General features: G+C 34.2%; 1 protein-coding gene across 10 annotated transcripts in view; it reads right to left on the reverse strand.

Annotated features, from left to right (window-relative positions):
• The window catches only part of ERBIN (erbb2 interacting protein), a 116,844-nt gene that overhangs the window by 28,526 nt on the left and 69,694 nt on the right, over positions 1–18,624 (reverse strand). For all 10 annotated transcript variants that reach the window (XM_059836518.1, XM_059836526.1, XM_059836523.1 and 7 more), the window contains 10 exons: positions 18,142–18,220; positions 17,296–17,385; positions 10,982–11,038; positions 6,909–6,972; positions 5,247–5,321; positions 3,820–3,964; positions 3,262–3,334; positions 2,059–2,188; positions 1,613–1,728; positions 567–636 (listed from right to left, as the gene is read on the reverse strand). In XM_059836518.1, the coding sequence (XP_059692501.1) occupies positions 567–636; positions 1,613–1,728; positions 2,059–2,188; positions 3,262–3,334; positions 3,820–3,964; positions 5,247–5,321; positions 6,909–6,972; positions 10,982–11,038; positions 17,296–17,385; positions 18,142–18,220 (899 nt within the window). The remainder of the gene's footprint in view (positions 1–566; positions 637–1,612; positions 1,729–2,058; positions 2,189–3,261; positions 3,335–3,819; positions 3,965–5,246; positions 5,322–6,908; positions 6,973–10,981; positions 11,039–17,295; positions 17,386–18,141; positions 18,221–18,624) is intronic.

An 18,624-nucleotide genomic window follows, 5' to 3' on the forward strand; every position in this document is an offset into this window, starting at 1 on the left:
CAGGCATGCTGAGCTTCCCCACTGGTGTAGCTGTGAAAGCAACAGCAGGCTACATGTTCAAGTTCAAGCTTATCAAGCACTAAACTCACCTGAGCAAATTAGCCTGCACAAACAAAACCCAAAAAAACCACAAAACCCCCCAAAAACAAAACAAAAAAATCCCAAAAAACCCCACCAAACAAAAACAAACAAACAAAGAAAACAAAAAAGAAAACCCCAAAAACCCGAAACAAACAAAAGAAACAAACAAAAAAACAAAAGCAAAAACCAAAAAACCCCAACCAAACACAGAGAAAACACAAAAAACCAAAAAAAAAACTTCCCAATATCTGTTAATAATCTGTTAAACTGCATTTCCTCATAGCACAGAATTTCTCCAGGATTATGAGCCTCCACAGACAGGTAAACTTATTATTGGTTACTTAAGGAGAACTGACATAGTAATGTCAAGAAAGTATTGATTTACACAGTACTAGGTCTCTTTATTTAACAGATGGCTCTGTTCTTGTCAATCCCATTAGGAATGAAGTCAACAATAATTTGTTTTCAATATTAAAAAATCTTACCTGATTGTCTGATAGCCACATCGCAGTGAGTTGTTGCAGTTTTGTAAAAGTAAATGGTAAATTCTTCAGTCTGTAAATTACAAGAATTTATATAAGTACATTTAGCCATACTGTTAAGACTTTAAACAATCCTGCATTAGTCTGCAAAATATTTTAAAAGGACATTTTCATATGAAGTTTACTTAATAAATAGTGAGAGCTGAAAAGCTAAAACATGTAATTTAAATTCAATTTAAACAAAAAACAACCAAACAAGAAAAACATGTCTGCCCAGTATAGCAAGTAGCATAAAATAAAAAAGTGACATTGTGACCTGAATTTAACTAAACTGGGTGACTTGAATACAAAGACAATTAACATGAATTAATAAATCTGAATCCTCACCATTTTAGCTGTCAGTATACATGCCAATTAAGGAAAAGTGTGCTAAACATGAAAATAATTTTCTTCCTAAAAGATACATGAATGGGGAATGGGTGGTCATGGATAATGGGAGCTCTGGCATTAAGAGATAAATCAAGCTACAGACAGCGTACAGAGAAGCTGGATTGATAGAATGGGAGGGAGAGCTCTGCCAGTTCTCTCTCCCAGTACACTTCAATTCTATAAACTAACAATTCCCCAAAGCTAAACATGACCATCTCTAATAAAAGACAACTTTTTCCCCCTTGCACAGAACACCAAGATCTTTTACACTATCTTATGACACTGTTGGGTGCTTCATATATAATTCAAGAAACTGTTAATCTTTAAGTAAGAATCAAAAAAGTTTTATGAAAATAACCAAAGTAATTTCCTAAAAAAACAGATGCTAACAATCACTACTGTAGTGAAGATGCACTTCAATGCACTTGCCAGGCCATTAAAATAAAGATATAATGGAGCTGCAAGATCCAGAATATGACAATAATCCATTAAATACATCTCAGTCACCTTCTGAGCTATGTGTGAGATAAGGAAAGATAGCCATAATGTATTCATAACAATCCTTCTACATTATTGTTGCATTTTATACAACTTCTACTTGATTAAATGCATTCACAAACCTATTGTCACTCAGATTAATGACTTTTAATTTCTGCATATCACCCATTTCTTCAGGGAGAAATTCAAGCTTATTAGAATGCAGAAACAACACTGTTACATGCTTCCAGTTTCCAATCTAAAAAAAAGAAAACACACAAAGAATTAATTCATCTTCACGACATAATTATGACAGTTTTAAAAACAATTAGTGGAGGCTATTTCACCTTGAAAGTTTATTCTTACATATTAAACCTTTTCGTTTCAATATACATCAACGAATTCCTACTTGTTGCTTAAAAAAATCAAATTTCATTATTTTTAAACTTGTATATTTGCATACATCCTCCTTTAAAAACATACACAAAGAAAATCCTCTCAAAAATTAGTAACTTCTAATTCACCAGTTGTACAGACTATATAAACACATTAAAATACTCATTTTACAGACTTGCAATTATATACATACCTCTGACGGCAGCTGAGTTAAAAAGTTATGATCTGCCGCAAATGTTCTTATATTTGAGAGCTGCCCGACAGATGAAGGCAATGTTTCAATTTCATTGAAACTACAGTCCAGTTCTTCCACTGATATTAACCTGCAAAAAAAAATTAATTCCTCTATACAGATTAATTAATCCAACATTAATTAAATAATTTAAACTTTACAGTTTAAATGAAATTAATATCACTATTAATTATTAATCACAAACGTAGTTCAAAATAAACCCTATGGAATTAAAATCCAAGAAGAATCCTTTACTGATGGCCTAAAATATGTTTTAGGGTGGGTGTTTTTTCCTGTTACTTGATTGCAGGTTTTTTGGTTCTGTTTTGAGCTTGCTTAATTTTTTAAAATCTCTTTTACACTGTCCTCACAACGAAAACAGTGAGGCCACCAACACTGTATGCTTGTGTACTGCATGACAACATGCCAGTGTAAAGCATTAAAAACATTCAGAATGGGATAGATCATAGTCAAATTAGAGCTGAGTGCAGCTTCTGAACAAGCAAAGAATTTCAAGCGTTATAGACCATGAACCTAAGAATCTGGCAGTGAAGAAGTACTTTGTAAATTCTGACAACAAAAGATAAGCTATATTAATTAAAAAATATGAAAATAAATTGGAAGACATTGTACATTTGTACAGCACTTAACTGTGAGCCAATTATTTTTGCCATCATTTGCAAGTTTTAAATTAAATTGCTGAACATCAAAATATATACTAAAAAACTTGCTGATGGACAGCTGAAAATTCTCCATATAAATATAAAAAAGATAAATACATGTTCATATTTACTTTTTACAAGATATTTGAGGTTGGGCAATCATTTGCAATATCTACCACAGCCATGTTACTGTCAAAAAAAAAACAGTTTCAGAAAGCTAACTGACTCTTGTAGTATCTTGTTTTCTGTCACACTCAATTTTTGTTTTATAGATTGGTGGCTGCATTAAGTGAGGAACATGTCCTTTGGTATTAAGTAATAGGAACATTTATGCTGCAAAGCAGAACTAAGATGAAAAATCTTGCTTTAAATTGTATTAGGGCATTAACATGTAGAAGAAATTAAATCAAGGAGTTATTAAAAAAACTCTGAAAGAGGAGCCAGTGTTACAGAAGAGTGTTCAGAAAGGCAATTCAACTTCTTATTTTGGTGAAATACCTACCCTCCTATGGAGTCCGGCAAATAAATTAACTGGTTTTCATCAATTTTAAGTGTTGTCACCTTTTTCAGAGAACCTATAACAATAGAAACAAGTAAATCAAAATGGACATTTGTGTTCATTAAGCTGAGTTTTACCTTTAAATTAAGAGGGGAAAAACCCAACATTATGGGCAAGCCACCACATCTTCTCTATTCCCTGGTGTGCCTATAGTGCTGTATTCCTAAGGAAACAAGGAGATGAGCTTACAGAACTTGTTTGCCAGTTTACAATGTGCCAACCATTAGGGTAGGCAAGTGGGGGCAGGGAGAAAAAGAAATTGTTTGGGTTTTTTTTTCTGATAGAGACAGCAGTTTTTCATCCATTTACAAACTATTGTATAAAGCAAAAAAAATGCTGCAAACCAATTTTAAGTTATTATTCAGCCGCACATTACAGCTTTATCAAGAACTGGCACTTCTACTCAATTGAAACAGATCTTGAATGTCATTTTTGTATTTTCAAGTTCTCTGTGTCTAAACTACAGGCGTCTAAAAACAGGAATGATCTTAAAATACAAACCAATAGACTCTGGCAGTTGCTGAAGTGAATTACTGGATAACAGTAGGTCTTGCAGGCTTTCACAACCTGAAATACCTTCTTCGACTACTTCAATGTTGTTTTTAGAAACATCCAAGTATGTCAGTTGTTTCAAAGTGCCTATGAACTAAAAGCAAGAGAAAATAATGCATTCTAGAAAAGTGCAAGTTGAAAAAAAAATTACGGCAGATTAGACTTCTCAAGTGTCTCCTCAATGCCAGAGGAAAAGACTTAAGAGTACTGAAATACAATTTTATGCAAAATATACAAACATTCAAATGAAGTATTTTGTGCAGATAAGGACAGCTGATGTTTTTATACACAGAGACCCCCACAGTAGCTCTGCATGTCCCTAAAGTCAGTCTTCTGCACATTCAACAGTTTGATTAGTTACCATGAATCAAGTAATTGAAGCTTTAGAACAAACTTCAAAAAGAGAAACATAATGTGAGGACATCATTATGCTCCAGTAGAATTTAATGCTCATTTTTGCCTTTTGCATAAAACTGCATCCTCAAAAACAACAATGAATCCCTAATTGTACTAAAGTGAAAGAAACAGGGCAAAATACAAGCTTGTATTACCATTCCACATGAACCAAGTATAAGCTTTAAAATTCATGCACACTACTCTATTGAAATCTTCACTCTCAGAAATACAGTTTTATTTTACTGCAAAACACTGCTCAGTTCATATTTTACAATCAAACCAGTCAACTGTGTAAGAGTTAGCTGATGGAAAAACAGTAGAAAAGACTACTGATCGGGCAGGAAGGCCATATTTCACGACTGCTAGTGATTTTAAGGTTGAAAACAAGCCAGCTGCTTCCCAAATTTCAAATACTCATCTAATAGTTTGCTAAAACTTAAGCACAGACTCTCAAGTACTGTAATAATAGGTCAGCCTGGACCACACGTAATCCTGAAAGATGTCAGGAACCCATACAAAGCCAATAGACTGTTTTCTCAGGAACTGACTATGCTCTCTGTTTACACAGCACTGGAACTGGCACTGCTCTTTTACAACTGTGACCAGTAAAAAGCCACACAACATATTTATCCTATATATTCCTGCTTGCTATGTAACATAGAATAATCCCTTTTTGGAAAAGCTATTCAAAGCTAAATTTGATTTAAGACTTTTACTCGTTTTCCTTAATTGCAACACAATTTTTAGATGAGAAATATGTAACTTTCAATGAAAAAAAAACCCACCAAAAAGCTGTGAACTCAGCTCTCATCATCAGTGATAATTTCTAAGTGGACTAGTTAAGCACTCAAGAGCCATTAATCCTTTTGGCTGTAAGTAACACTAAAATTACATAACAACTTCAACGTACATGATCAATGACAAAGCAAGTACCTGTGTAATTTAAAATACTGTATATTTAACACAGCAAAAGAACTTACCCCAGGAATAAGTGTTAGTCTATTGCCATCCATCCAAAATTCCTTTAATCCACTCAGTTGTTCAAGTACTTCAGGCTGTAATGGGAAGCCATTTTAAAAAACTCTTATAAAACATCCCCAGTGAATGGCAAAACCAACTCCAGTGATTTGTCTATTGCAACTTTAGTAATGTCTTACTGTAGCTGTTATACCCACTTTTTTCACTGGGTCATCAAAGAAAACCCAGATAACTTTTGAAATGAAAATATATAACCAGATATATAAAAATTTTGAAGAACTTGACCACAGCACTAAATAATTTTTAGAGAAAGGCTTTCTGTTGGTTTGGTTTCTGTTGGTTTGGTTTCTGTTGGTCTTATAGAAAGTATTCTTTTTCAACAGGCACACCCTCTAAGTACATGTTACATGTACAGTTTTGATGGAGAACATCTAAAGACCTTTGAATTTCATCAACTCAGAGGACCTGTTTTTCAAAAACCCCAGTGATTTTTTGGTTTTGGGGAAAATCAAAACAAACTTCATTTTTTCTATCAACAAGGGGTGCATCTCCATGATACAAGCTAACCACTCCATGCATAAAATGAAGTCCAGGATTGTGTTCCCAATACAACTTATTGTAAAAAGCATCTTGTTTATCAGGGAAAGACCCCTCCTTCGTAAACATTCACGTTGCATATGCTTTCCCTGTTTAAACTTCCCTCCAGAGAAAGCAATACAAAAGAGGTACTACTGCACCTTAATAAGTATAGCCAAGTTCAGACAAATGCTAAGTAAATTTTGTTTTACAGTCAATAGACAGGATTTCTGCTGAAGTTGTCCTGACTCCTAATAACTTTATTTCCCAATAACTAACTCACATTCCAAGAAGATGTAATTTAAACATTAATTTAAGGCTCCCACACAAATGTATACCCTATGATGAGAATACGGCAGTCATGGTAAGGGCTAGATGTTTAACCGTAATAATGAAAAATTCCTTAAACACACTCCCCTATTTTCCAAACTATATCACTAGGCAAGTGTTCAGCTCTGCATGTTCTACTGCTGGCACACAAATGCTAGACTATTGTGTTGCAGGTCAGCAAGTTTCATTATACTTCTATTTCAATTCCTTTACCTGGGAAAATATTTGTAAAACAGAGAGATGTTATGTGACCCTTAAATACAAGATATATTTGAGAACATAAACAGGAAACAAGTCAATGCATGCTGAAGGAAAAATCAGAGCACTTCAACTGTAAATACTGCTTTGAACATTCAAATTTAATATAGTTTCCCTTGGATCTAATAGGGCACAATAATAAAAGCAGGTTAGTCAAAAAAATGTAATATTCAATACATGATACTCAACAAGTGCTTAGAATTTATTCTAAGCCTAACAATTATGTTTATAATTCAAACACATATTACTCTTAATTATTTACCAGTACAGTAACCACACTATATAACAGAGTGTTATTTTAAAATGGAGTAAAAATATACCCTCATTCATAACATCACACACATGATTTTTATAACAGGCTCCATAAAGTAGCCTAAGGTATAGACAACGCTCAGGAGCAGAACTCTTAGGATGATGCTTATGTTTTCATATTTGTTAAAAGCGGATCAAAGGATAAGAAGATTTATAAAAGATGCAGAGCTCTTTAAGGCAAAACTCACCACTTCTGTGAATTCATTACTTCCTAAGTCCAGTCTCTCCAGCTGAGTCAGTCTGGACATGGTTCTGCATAGGAAGGGGATTAATAAAGAATTAGGTCTAAGAAAATACTAGTAACATCAAATCTGCCAGATTTAAAAAAATCTAATAATCAGTATTAAGTAGTGATGATATTTTGTAACTGGAATGATACCAAGTTAAAGATAAATTTTTCACACACTGGTCAACCAGGTAGATATTAGTGATCCTGCAGACTGCTGAGTGTCACACAAAGCGTACACTGCAAGACACTTGAGGCTGCACAATGAACATGCAAAAACTAAAGTCCAGTAAAGAAATCTTCATGATTAAGAGTAATGCAGTGGTGCATCTCTTCTTCTGAGTACTTCAGTTTTTCACCTCCAGCCACAATATGTCCCTTCAGCAGTCAAAGGCTGGTTAACTACATGTTTTCTTCTCAAAGGAAGACTTGTGACCAGTTAAAACAGAGAAGAGCACTGTTGAATCACAGTATGCAACACCACCTTTGTACCTCTCCAGGCTGCAACATTACTTCCATGTGATGTGGTTTGGCACTCTAATTATTTCTCTAGTCATACATTAAATGAGATTACTAAATTGGATTTTGTGACACATCAATACTCTTTAACCTAACTTATGGCAACTGCTAAATCAATGTCTGAAATAAAAGTAAAATTCATTACTTCAAGCTGTGTTTTGGAAACATTTTTCCAAAAATGTCTCTTTGGGGACTCCATAGAGATTATGTACCACTGCACATGTGGTCACAATGGGTACTTCACAGTCAACAGCAGTTCTACCTGGAAGTATTTTTTAAGAGAGTGTGAATCCCTCATATGAAAACATATTAATATATTCATCTGATAAGACATTTTCACAGAATGATTAGTATCTAAAACTTTCATATATAAACTGCAACTGTGTACATACTATAAAATTCCGGAAAAATTAAATGCAAGAGCTAAATGGTAGAGTCTTGTATATTGTCAGAATATCACACTAATTTCTTCAAGAAGCAATTGCATGAGCACAAGATGCTCTAGGCAGCTACTCAAAGCTTCAGTTTTTCCTCAAATTCAGTAAGATCTACAATTGCTGTGAACATACAGTTCAAAAACTAATATACTGGACAATGTCATATTTACTGAAAGTAACTTAATGTGATTATTAATACTCTTCATGGAATAATCTCCAAGAAGGAGACTCGACATTTGTTTAGAAATTAGATTTCCATGACATTGGAGTAATTAAGCTAGGAACAAACAAGGAATGCAGCATAAATAGGTAAAGACAAGACCAAGACAAAAGCAGCAGAAGCCTTTTTTGCGCTGTAGAAATCATATACACAAGCTTTGAAGGAAAGCCTCTAGCTAACATTCCTACTGTGCTAGAGAAGGAAAAAAAACCCAAAACAATAAAACATGAAAATACCATTTTCAGAAGACTCTAAGAATTCCCTCATTTCTTGAAACTAATGAATAGGATGATTATCAGTAAGCTAATATTCTTTTTCAATTTCTAACTAAACTGAGTCCCTCTGAAATCCTGCAGAAGATTGATCTCTCAAAGCTTTGTGAGACCATGCCCCCATCGATTTTAGTGCTGTATGTTCCTAACAAATTTGCTCCAAAGAGTCTCCCAGAAGCACTGCTGAAGACCTCCTTTCAAAGAATCTAAGAGAGCATTCTGTAGGTTTTGCAACTTCATAGACCACATTATGCAAACCTATGTTATGTAACAATGACAGGATAACAAGTCAACTTTATTGATTTGGGGCCCTTTTTTCCCTTGCCCAAATGACTGTGATCTAGCAAACACATCTGTTCAATGACTAAACATACACAAATGTGTTTGCAAGATGAGGCTCTCCAAAATATTCCCTGCTTTCCTTCCTGTTTACATAATAGCACTATCAGATATTCTAGGATTAATATCTCCTTGCTTTTCTGTATTGTTTATAGAGAAATACCATCAGACAAAATGCAAACAAGGCTTCCAATAATTGGTAGCAGGACAATTCAATGCCAAATCATGTTGAAACAAACATTAACTAGATAATGGAGTTACACCTATTTTCATCTTTGACAAGGTGCTGGTAATCCCTCCCATAAACTGAAAGCCTCTTTCATAATTCATATTATTGAACTTGGCATCTATTCAACTCAATACTAAGGGATCAGATAGCCTAAATTATGTCTCAAATTCTGTTGTTGTGTACAGACAGCTTCACTAAGGTTAACAGTACAGCTTCTATCAAATGGCATACAATTCAAAGGGAGTGTGCACAATGGTAAGATTTGGCCCTGCATCACTGTAATTATACTCTCAAATAACCTGCTTCTTTCTAAAACACTTACTCTTTTTCTTGACAATTAGGCCATAGAAGCTTAAAAAATTTTTTAAAAAGTACCATATTTTTAATGGACTATCTTTCCAATTTAGCCATCAGAAAAATGCCTCTAAAATAGTCTCTGTGGTTTTGCTTTCCTTTCAGTGAAAATAGTTTCATCCAGCTGTTTTGCATTATAATGCTGCCACTTGCAGTCTCTGGCTGTGGATAAGCTCCAAACAAAATTATACATATTTGGCATAAAGTTTGGCATAACATAAGGTTGATGTAGTGTGTTGGCATTGATTACCCATTTTGATTAACATTCTTTTAAGCACTTTGTACTTTAGTGTCAAAAATTATGTGCATGTTTTACTCAGAAAGCAGGCTAGTTTGATGCTGCAAAATTTATCCAAATACATTTCTTATCACAAATAGGAAAGAATTTGCTGTAAGAATATTAGAAAGGCGAGAGTCACAGGAAAACCAGAAATATATTAGTATTCTATAGCAAAAATATTAGGACCTACTGCTGCATCCTATTAACTGCTTTGAATTTCCTACACTTTTTAAACCTGTATTGCATCTTCTATAAGAGTGCCAGAATAAAATAATGAAGCTGGCATGTACCATATATTATTATGGAACAGAGGAGCTCTTAATGACAGTTATTGTTTAGTTTTCAATCAAGAACAGAACTCTGAAAACACTGAAGTCAACAAAAAGTTTCCCAGCACCTTTAAAAGAGGGTATGTTTGACTTAAACACATTAAAGCACATAATTCTGTCTCATCACTACAAGATTAAACTACATTTTTAGAAATATTTAATGTAATTTATGCTGTTAGTGTTAATTATGGCAATTAAGGTCAGAGTGATCTTATAAACAATCTAATCTATTAGCTGTAAGTTTTAATTATAGCTACTGTTCCTAAGTTGGGACTAACTTAATTTAGAGCTACCACTCTAAATTACATGTCCTGTAATTTTTTTCTGCTAAAAACTAATGATAGCAGAGAGAGCTGAATAGAATTGAGAGTATTTATAACACCGAATGCATCACACTTTGAAGATGCAAATTCACACTTTCTGATGCTGTACATGTCATTCTAGATAGGAGTTCTGGCTTGTTTATACTGCAGATTCCACAGTACAGTATGTAAGCACTTAAAAAGGGGATCCTAATAGAACATAACCCTTGATCATGTCTTACGCATACAATTAGCTACAGTCACTAAAAAAGCTGGCTGTTGTATTTGAAGAGCTGGCAGCTTCCACTTCAGCATTCAAGTGCGTCCTAGCATGAATTGGACAGAGTGAACATTGAATTGTTAGAGCCTCCTGTTCTCTACCAAAACTTCCTACCTCCACCAAAACCAGCAACTCTACCCAAGAAAAATCCTTTTTACAGTACACCACAACATATTCATGACTCTGTGGGTGGCTATTCACATCCAATCTTTGGGATCTGTTTCTTTCTTCATGGACCTCTTGTATCTTTGTTAACCTGCTTGGAGTTCCAGAGTCCCAATCAGAAAATACTGAGCATTGCCCTTGTTCTTAGAAACAGCAGGAACTGCATCACCATCAGCCTAAGCTTGTTTAATGAATTAAGTGAGAATTGCAAGGCAGGGACTAGAAAAATGTTAAATTTTAGGAGAGAGGTACGATAGAGTAATGTTAAAACAAATGCTGTATGAATTTCTAGAACTATACAATACTTACTTTGGCAATATTTTTAACTGGTTTTCTCTAAGTTCCAATATCTGGAGTTTAGTTAATCTGTAAAAGAAAGGCATAACAAATTATTCCAATATTCTGTATTTAATGACAAAAGCCATCTCTGACCTTACTTATACTGTAGAATTAAAAGAAAAAAAAATCTGTACGTTTGAAATTTTTTTCCTGTAACATTAAGGTGAAACTTTGTGCAAAATTTGCATGCTATTTTAAATTCATTGGCTGGAGTTTGATTTTGGTAAAGCAACACAAAACAATATAGATTTTGCCTGCTTTTCTGCACCTATTTGAACACTATTTGTTCCTTCATCCCAAAAATTTTGAAACACTTCATTGGATTAATTATGAGTACATGTTATCATCATAATGAAAAGTACACAGGAAGTAACAAAGTTAGAATCATTTTGCACAACTAAAGATGTTTGATTTCTACTGGCAATGTATCAAACAGTTTAATACAAAAAAATCTTATCTGAGGAATACCTATAGTCTTTCACCTGATAGCTTTAAATTAATTTTGGATTTAGATCCATATTCTCTTTCTAGTCAGCTTTTGAATCCATTTTGACATTTCTGTCAAAAAGGTCAAGGTGGTTTGACCTTTTTTCCAGTAAATCCTTGACTGCAAGACAAATAACCTCTAAATCCCAACTCAACTGCTTAGCCAAGGTAAGTTCCAAGCAGTCTTGACATACGTGCAATGTACCATTCCCAGTGAAATTTTTTGTATGGGGACAGAAGTGACAAAGCTGTATTTGTTAAAAAAAAATACTGAGAAACTGATTTAGTTTAAATACAGATAGGATTGTAATGACAAGAGTTCTACATGTGACCCACTGACAGCCCTCACACAACACAGAACAGGGCATTAAGGTCCCTGAATCAGAAAGGAGCTTGGTGAGTAGATCAGTCTTTCCTGAAGGTGCTTAACTTAGTGCATTGTAAGGACAGAGACAAAAATCTTAATTTTAATTAAGTGGTAAGAACAGTAATTTGTGTAGAAATAGAAAGCAGAAAACAGTATTTATTTTTCCTCTAGATATTCACTCATTTTGGATTGCTCAGTTGGAAAGCAGCAATCTGCCATGCCCACAAATAACCTAAGAATGTAAGAGTCACCTTGAAAGGGAAGAGAGGTCAGTGCAGCACAGCATTGCAAGCAGCACTCACCATCTGGTAGCAAATCAAATGCTGGAGGAGAACCTCCTCCCTCCAACTTCTAAAAAAAAAAGAAACCGCTAAACCCCGATATCCTATCAGTGGTGACAGAATACCCTAATAAAAACCCCATTCATGGTAATAGCACTGCTGTTCACCTAGAACATAAGTGAGAAAGACCTCCAAGGGCATCCTACCCTTCCAGCACTCTAAGATACCAATCTAGTGCAAAACAGAACTTTAAGAACCCTAAGACATGAATGCACATTTTGGGCTTTGATTTCTAAACCAAGCACTGCCTTAAGCTTCAGCTGATGTTTTGCTTTGATGACAGAGAAGATATCTACAGAGTTTGTAGTTTTTTCTTCACAACCCATGTATGCAGTCAAATTTCCACTGAATGCAATGGCTGCAAATCTCCCTTCATAAGCTAAACTATAAATATGCACACCCACACTTTGCTGACTTTAGCCAGAACTGTGTGATGCTTGTAATAAGCTAATTCTGTGAACTCAAAGATTGCCTTTGGTGCCAGAAGTGTTTATAGCTTAGTCACCTTGTTCCTGTTCTAATCTTTCCTCAGTTAGGCCTAAGAGACTGAAGATATAAATAATTGAATTTCTTATGCCTAGAGCTTCACAGAAGCTATTCAGAAAACATTCTCAACCTTTCCTAGCTGGGAGATACAGGCTATATCTAAACATGTAATTTTCTCCCAGCAACTGATGAGAAATACTGGACTGAAGCAGTTGTCACCTCTTCCATTATGACTTGAAGAGCTAATTCAAGATTAAAATAATGCATATCAAATACTAGGTCCAGCTGTTTTTTCAGTTGCTGGTGGTAAGCATCCACCATCCATCCAAGCTGAGCATCTGAATTGCAATAAGGGACATGAAAAAGTGACATTTAATTTGGAAAATAAATCAAGAACTAATTCACCTATACTAAAGTAAAACTGGAGTTCATAGTGGCAGAATGCATATTCTCTGGGCCGTTCTGTGACAAAGGTCTGTCCTACTGGTACAAAAATATTTAATTTCTGAACTTGAAAAACTCTTCACAGAACTATCTGCACATCACCAATGCACAAAGCTGTAACAGGTATTATTCAACTGGAAGTATACATTTTAACTATAACAGCTTAAAATTTAATTTTTCAGTATTGTTCTTTAATCATAATCATCTTAGTGTGCATTTTAAATGCAACATAACTTTCCAATAAAACATAATCTCTACATGAACAGTTTTCCAGGAGAAGATCAATACTCTTCTTAAATCTGATTTCGTAAACTCTACTACCTGTAAAAAATGTAAAAGAAACACACAGCAGGTACACTTGAAACTTGCCATGTGACAAGCATTAATTCCTTGGAAATATAAAAATATTGCATTGAGAGATGTTTCTTTCTTTACGCATCCTCTGCAATCTTCCTAAAGCAGAATATTTTTATTTCAAATTGTTACTAGAATGCAAAGGCAAGCAGAATAAAAAGTATGCATGTTGAAGGCTGCATTTACAAAAGTTTCTGCAAAACACATATATACATATGTATATATATAACTAAACAGATACATGCATATATATATATATACATGTAACTAAATTTGATTATCACTGTACACTTATGTAACAAATATCCTGAAGCACATGCTACTAAAACCATCTACTACTACAGATGCTACTGGCAAATTGTTGAGAATGTAAATCTAAAGCAAATTAATTGCAACATCAAGTAAAGAGGCTCTGGAAGCAATATCCCATTACAGACAAAATTGACAGATTTTTAGAATTACGCTGAAGATAAATCCTTGTCTATCCTAAACACCCATTAGTAAAAAATGTTTCCCTTTTAAAATCCTGTCTCAAAATGAACAAGAAGTGAGTTTCAAGCATTTTCTGCTTATATATTTTTGAATTTAAATGTAAATATATATTATGTATTCAGATACAAAATATATTATTTTCTTAGGCAAGGATAATAATTCTTTTATATTTGTGCACTGGCATGAAGGCTAATGCCACAATCTGTGCCAATATCAATGCATTCAAATTTCAATTTAAGAATGGAGGAAAAACCCCCACATTGTCACCTGAGAATTCCAAAGGAACAGGTACATCATATCAAAAGTCTGGTGACTTTTAGTAAACCTAACAGGCTGGACAAGAATAACATCACTGAAAGACAGCCAATATAAAATACTCGCAAAAATAGGGGAAAAAAGATGGCAAAATCTTGACCTCATAATTATGAAAATCTTTAGCAAAAATTCTGAATATGAGAATAAAGCATGGAGATAAATCAAATAAAACAATGCATGGATATACCAAAAGTGCTTTCCATTATAAAAAATTTCTTTCCTAACCATCAGGCTGAGTGTTAGATTAGTAGTGATAGAGGTGCTCAAAAAGACCTTTCTAGGACTATCCTGTTCAATATTTTTTAATAGCAATCTTTTAAGATCAGAAAAATATTTAACTTGGCTTAGGTCACGACAATATAGTAATTTAGTACGACACTGTAGGGGGGAAAAAACCTGTACAGCCTTAAGGACTAAAAAAAATTAGAAAAAAGGACAAGATACCATAGCACCAAGCCAATTACTTAGGATTTCCTTGTAGGCATCAGTCATTTTTAACTGAACTGTCCAACACATCAGTTAATCCTGTAGGAAATTACACTAGGCAGCTGCAAAAAGGATAATTGGAACACTGGAGCATAACCACAGACATTTCCAAGAGAAACAAGAAGATAATCATGACACTGTACAAGCCATGAAGAGATCTCCATTCAAATTCTAAATATAACTATAAATGTCATCATCCTCTGTCAAAAATAAGATGAATCAAAACTGAAACCTGTTCCAAGATGTATTAATATACTCAGATACATAGGAAAACTTACCACACCAGAAGAAAGCAGAATTTTATTTAGTCTAGTAAATTGAGGGATGTGAGAACACTACAAATACAGCAGGTGAGAGAAGGGGGGACAACATTCATGAGAAATGGCAGCAATTAAACTCTAGAAACAATGAACACTCGGGGCGAAAGATGTAAGAAACTGGGTTTCTAACCTGACACACAGAGCATAAAAACCTTGTTAGCTGCAATATGTATTGGCTTAGCTTTTAGGAGACATTATAATTGACAAGAGTTGCCAGAAACAGCAGGCAACAGAACTCAGTTACTTCACATATTCCTAAACAATGAAAAGTAATAGCTATGTGGCTGTATACAAAAAAAAAAAAAAAAAAAAAGCACCAAACTGGAAGAAACTGAAGGTTTGTCATTTATGAGATTAACTATTTCAACAGCTTCTAGGTGAGTTTTTTATTTGTTTGTGAAAGAAGCATTTCCATATTCTGAAGCAGAAGTTAAAAGACTTGGCACTAGAAAGTATTTATACCTAGATGGAAAATTGTGGGATGGCAAAGCAGTCTCATCACTTACAGAAGAGCAGTATTCAATGTCAAAGGGGTCTGAACATTACTTTAAAATGGTATTTTAATGTTTGTTTTCCCATTTATTTGATCTAAATACTGTCTTCCAATAGAATATTATGTTTTCTATGCAACACTATTTTGGCAGGTAAACTTACATACATGAATTCATTCTTACTTTCATGGCAGGTAAACTTACATACATGAATTCATTCATACTTCAAATTCATTCTCCTAAGTATACAACAGGATGCTGCAAATCACTAGATTTTAACAAACAAGGCAGAATTCTTCATAACTATCAAGAGAAACACTACAATGGAGAGCTGGCTTTGAAGTTGTCTTCAGTAACTGATTTATTCTTATGATACTAATAATTAATGACTTTACCATTTCCCTAATTAAGCATTATAGAAGCTGACAATGACCAAAAATTAAGAGAATTTTAAATGTGCATTATGTGTAAGATTAACCACTTAAACTATCAGCTGTGTCAACCTCAACTCTTCAAGTTGATCTGTAGTGCCCATTTTAATTATGAAAATCTTGCCATTTGGTTAGACTACTAAAAAACAGAACAGAAAAAAGCATAGACAATCATTAGAATTCCAACAACCTTAATGAAGGCTTCTGAAATTCAAACTTTCTGCACCAGAAAAAAAAGCATGACAATAATGCATCTACATCATAAGCAGCTGTTTTGATAGCTGAATGTGTAGCAGATCTGGTGCTCTTAGTCATTAATTAACCTAGTAACAGAGAAGAACAAGCCAACAGTTCTGATCACAGATGACTACTAAATTAATGGTCACTAGTGGAGAGCACCTGTGCTTATGTTCATCTCCTCATCTGCCCAACTGCTGCAGCACTGCTTGGGGGCTGTGCTTATCTCTTGCAAACTGTGCTGACCCAAGTACAACTATATGGCCTAAGGCATTTTTTTCACTCAGCAACATGATTGCTTAACTAATTGGTGTATTTTCTGAAAGAGATGCTTGCTGGACGTGGGAGGGGTAAGGAAAGCGACAATCTAGAAGAAAAGAGTATAAAATAAGAATGAAGAGGGGAAAACTGCAGAAATGGCTAAAAGCAGTGTGATAAGGACAGCTTAACCTATGCTCATCTAGGAGTTTTCCTTTTATGAGTATTACCCTTTCACTTTTGCTCACAAGATTTAATCTGTTTTACAGTGGTAGCAGATTAGTATTTATCTTGTACTAAAACTATGACATGTAGCAGTTTTGCATAGTCAGAATGCACCATAAATACGCCAGGTTTTTCAGAAATATTCCTGGCAATAAAGGACTTGAGAGTTATAGTTGTGCATTAAGTAATTTGTGGATCCAGGACAGGCAGGACAAGTGGAATTACAGTTGTCATTATTTGCTTCACTCCAATTACTACATGACAAGCAACAAAAATTTCAAAAATACTTCCTTACTTACCATACTAGCATTGGAAGAGAAACAAGAATGTAAATGAATTTTACGCCCGTCATAAACATTCTGTCTGTCCTTCAAAAGTCAAAATTAAAAGCTGCTGATACAGATTCAGGGCTTTTTTCCCCTGTAACTATTGCAAATTGCTCATGTACACTTTTTCCCTTTCTTCAGTACCCACTTTGCTTCAGAACCAGAAGAAACTGCTCTGCAGAAACTTAAAACTAACGTAGATATAAAGTTTCATGTTCAACTTACCTTCCAAAATTGGCTGGCAAAAACTCAAGAAAAGCATCATTCAGGTACAGCTGTGTTAGGTTTAACAGTTGAGAAAATCCATCTGGCAGCCTATATAAAAGTAAAACAACATAGTACCTTAGTTTCAATTATTTTCAGGGCATTAAGTTATATTTTCTTAAGCAACAGTATAGTACTGAAGTCCTACATATTGATAAAATTAAAATTAAGGGGTTGAATTTTTTAAAGTCACACTACACAGTTGTTTTCTGTAAGATAAGTTTCAAAATGATTTTAAGTATTGAGAACAATGTCTACAGGCAATAAAAACTACAAATAGATGTAGTCTTGCAACGAACTTGTGATCTCCTGACATGTAATGAGAAGAAAGTTAGAAAATTAGAAAAACAGGATAAATTTAAAAATACACAACCCCTTTTTTCCCCAGAAGAGATATGGCAGTGGAGATTTCTGGCATAAATAAATCTGGAGATTTATTATCTCTGGCAGTGGAGATTCCTGGCAAATTAATTTCATCACTATAGCAGAAATGCATATTAAACTAGAATTCATTTTTGTTATTAAGAAAACTCTTTGCACACTTCTCTACAGTCACAGAGAAGTGATTGATTTTAAGAAGCTGACAAAGCTACATGGTGTAATGAAGGATAGTTCACATAGCCTATTAACTTTGGCAAAGTACTTTAATGAGATAGCTATACTGGATCAGAGTGCAACAAGGTTAATGAAGGTATTTCTCAGGGAACTCTGCTCTCACCTCCAAGGGCTGGCACATGTCTTGGGGCAAATTCAAGACTCAGTAGTATTTGCACAAAATACAAAACATCAAAAAATTTACAAACTTACTTTGAAATTGGATTTACGCTTGCCTCAACAACTGTCAAGACTTTACAGTTTTTTATATTTTCTGGAAACTCCTGTATGCCTGCAAGATGCAGAAAGGGGTAGAAAAACAGCCTTTAATTATTAGATTCCATCACATCCATAATAATTATGCACATAAAACCACTACCTGTAAAAACATTGATTTATTTAGCAACTAGTGAACTGGTTTTCTGATGCCTCATTTTACATACAGTTTTCATTAAAGAAATACTCCTGTGCAAGATCATTTTTTTTCTGTACTATTCCTAAAGCTTTTCATGTTTCAGGTTAGCAGGAAGCTCACAAGCTACAAACACACAGTACAATAAATTACCTTTGCTTATTGCCAAATATTGAAGTACTTGTGCTTTGGAATGTACTTAAGATAAGAACCTCTGTCCCAATATAATTTATTTTTAAAAAGGCAATCACTTGGTAGCATGAAGTTTCCAATGGGATCTTTTG

Source organism: Haemorhous mexicanus, chromosome Z (assembly GCF_027477595.1).
Source record: "Haemorhous mexicanus isolate bHaeMex1 chromosome Z, bHaeMex1.pri, whole genome shotgun sequence".
Taxonomy (NCBI): Eukaryota; Metazoa; Chordata; class Aves; order Passeriformes; family Fringillidae; genus Haemorhous; species Haemorhous mexicanus.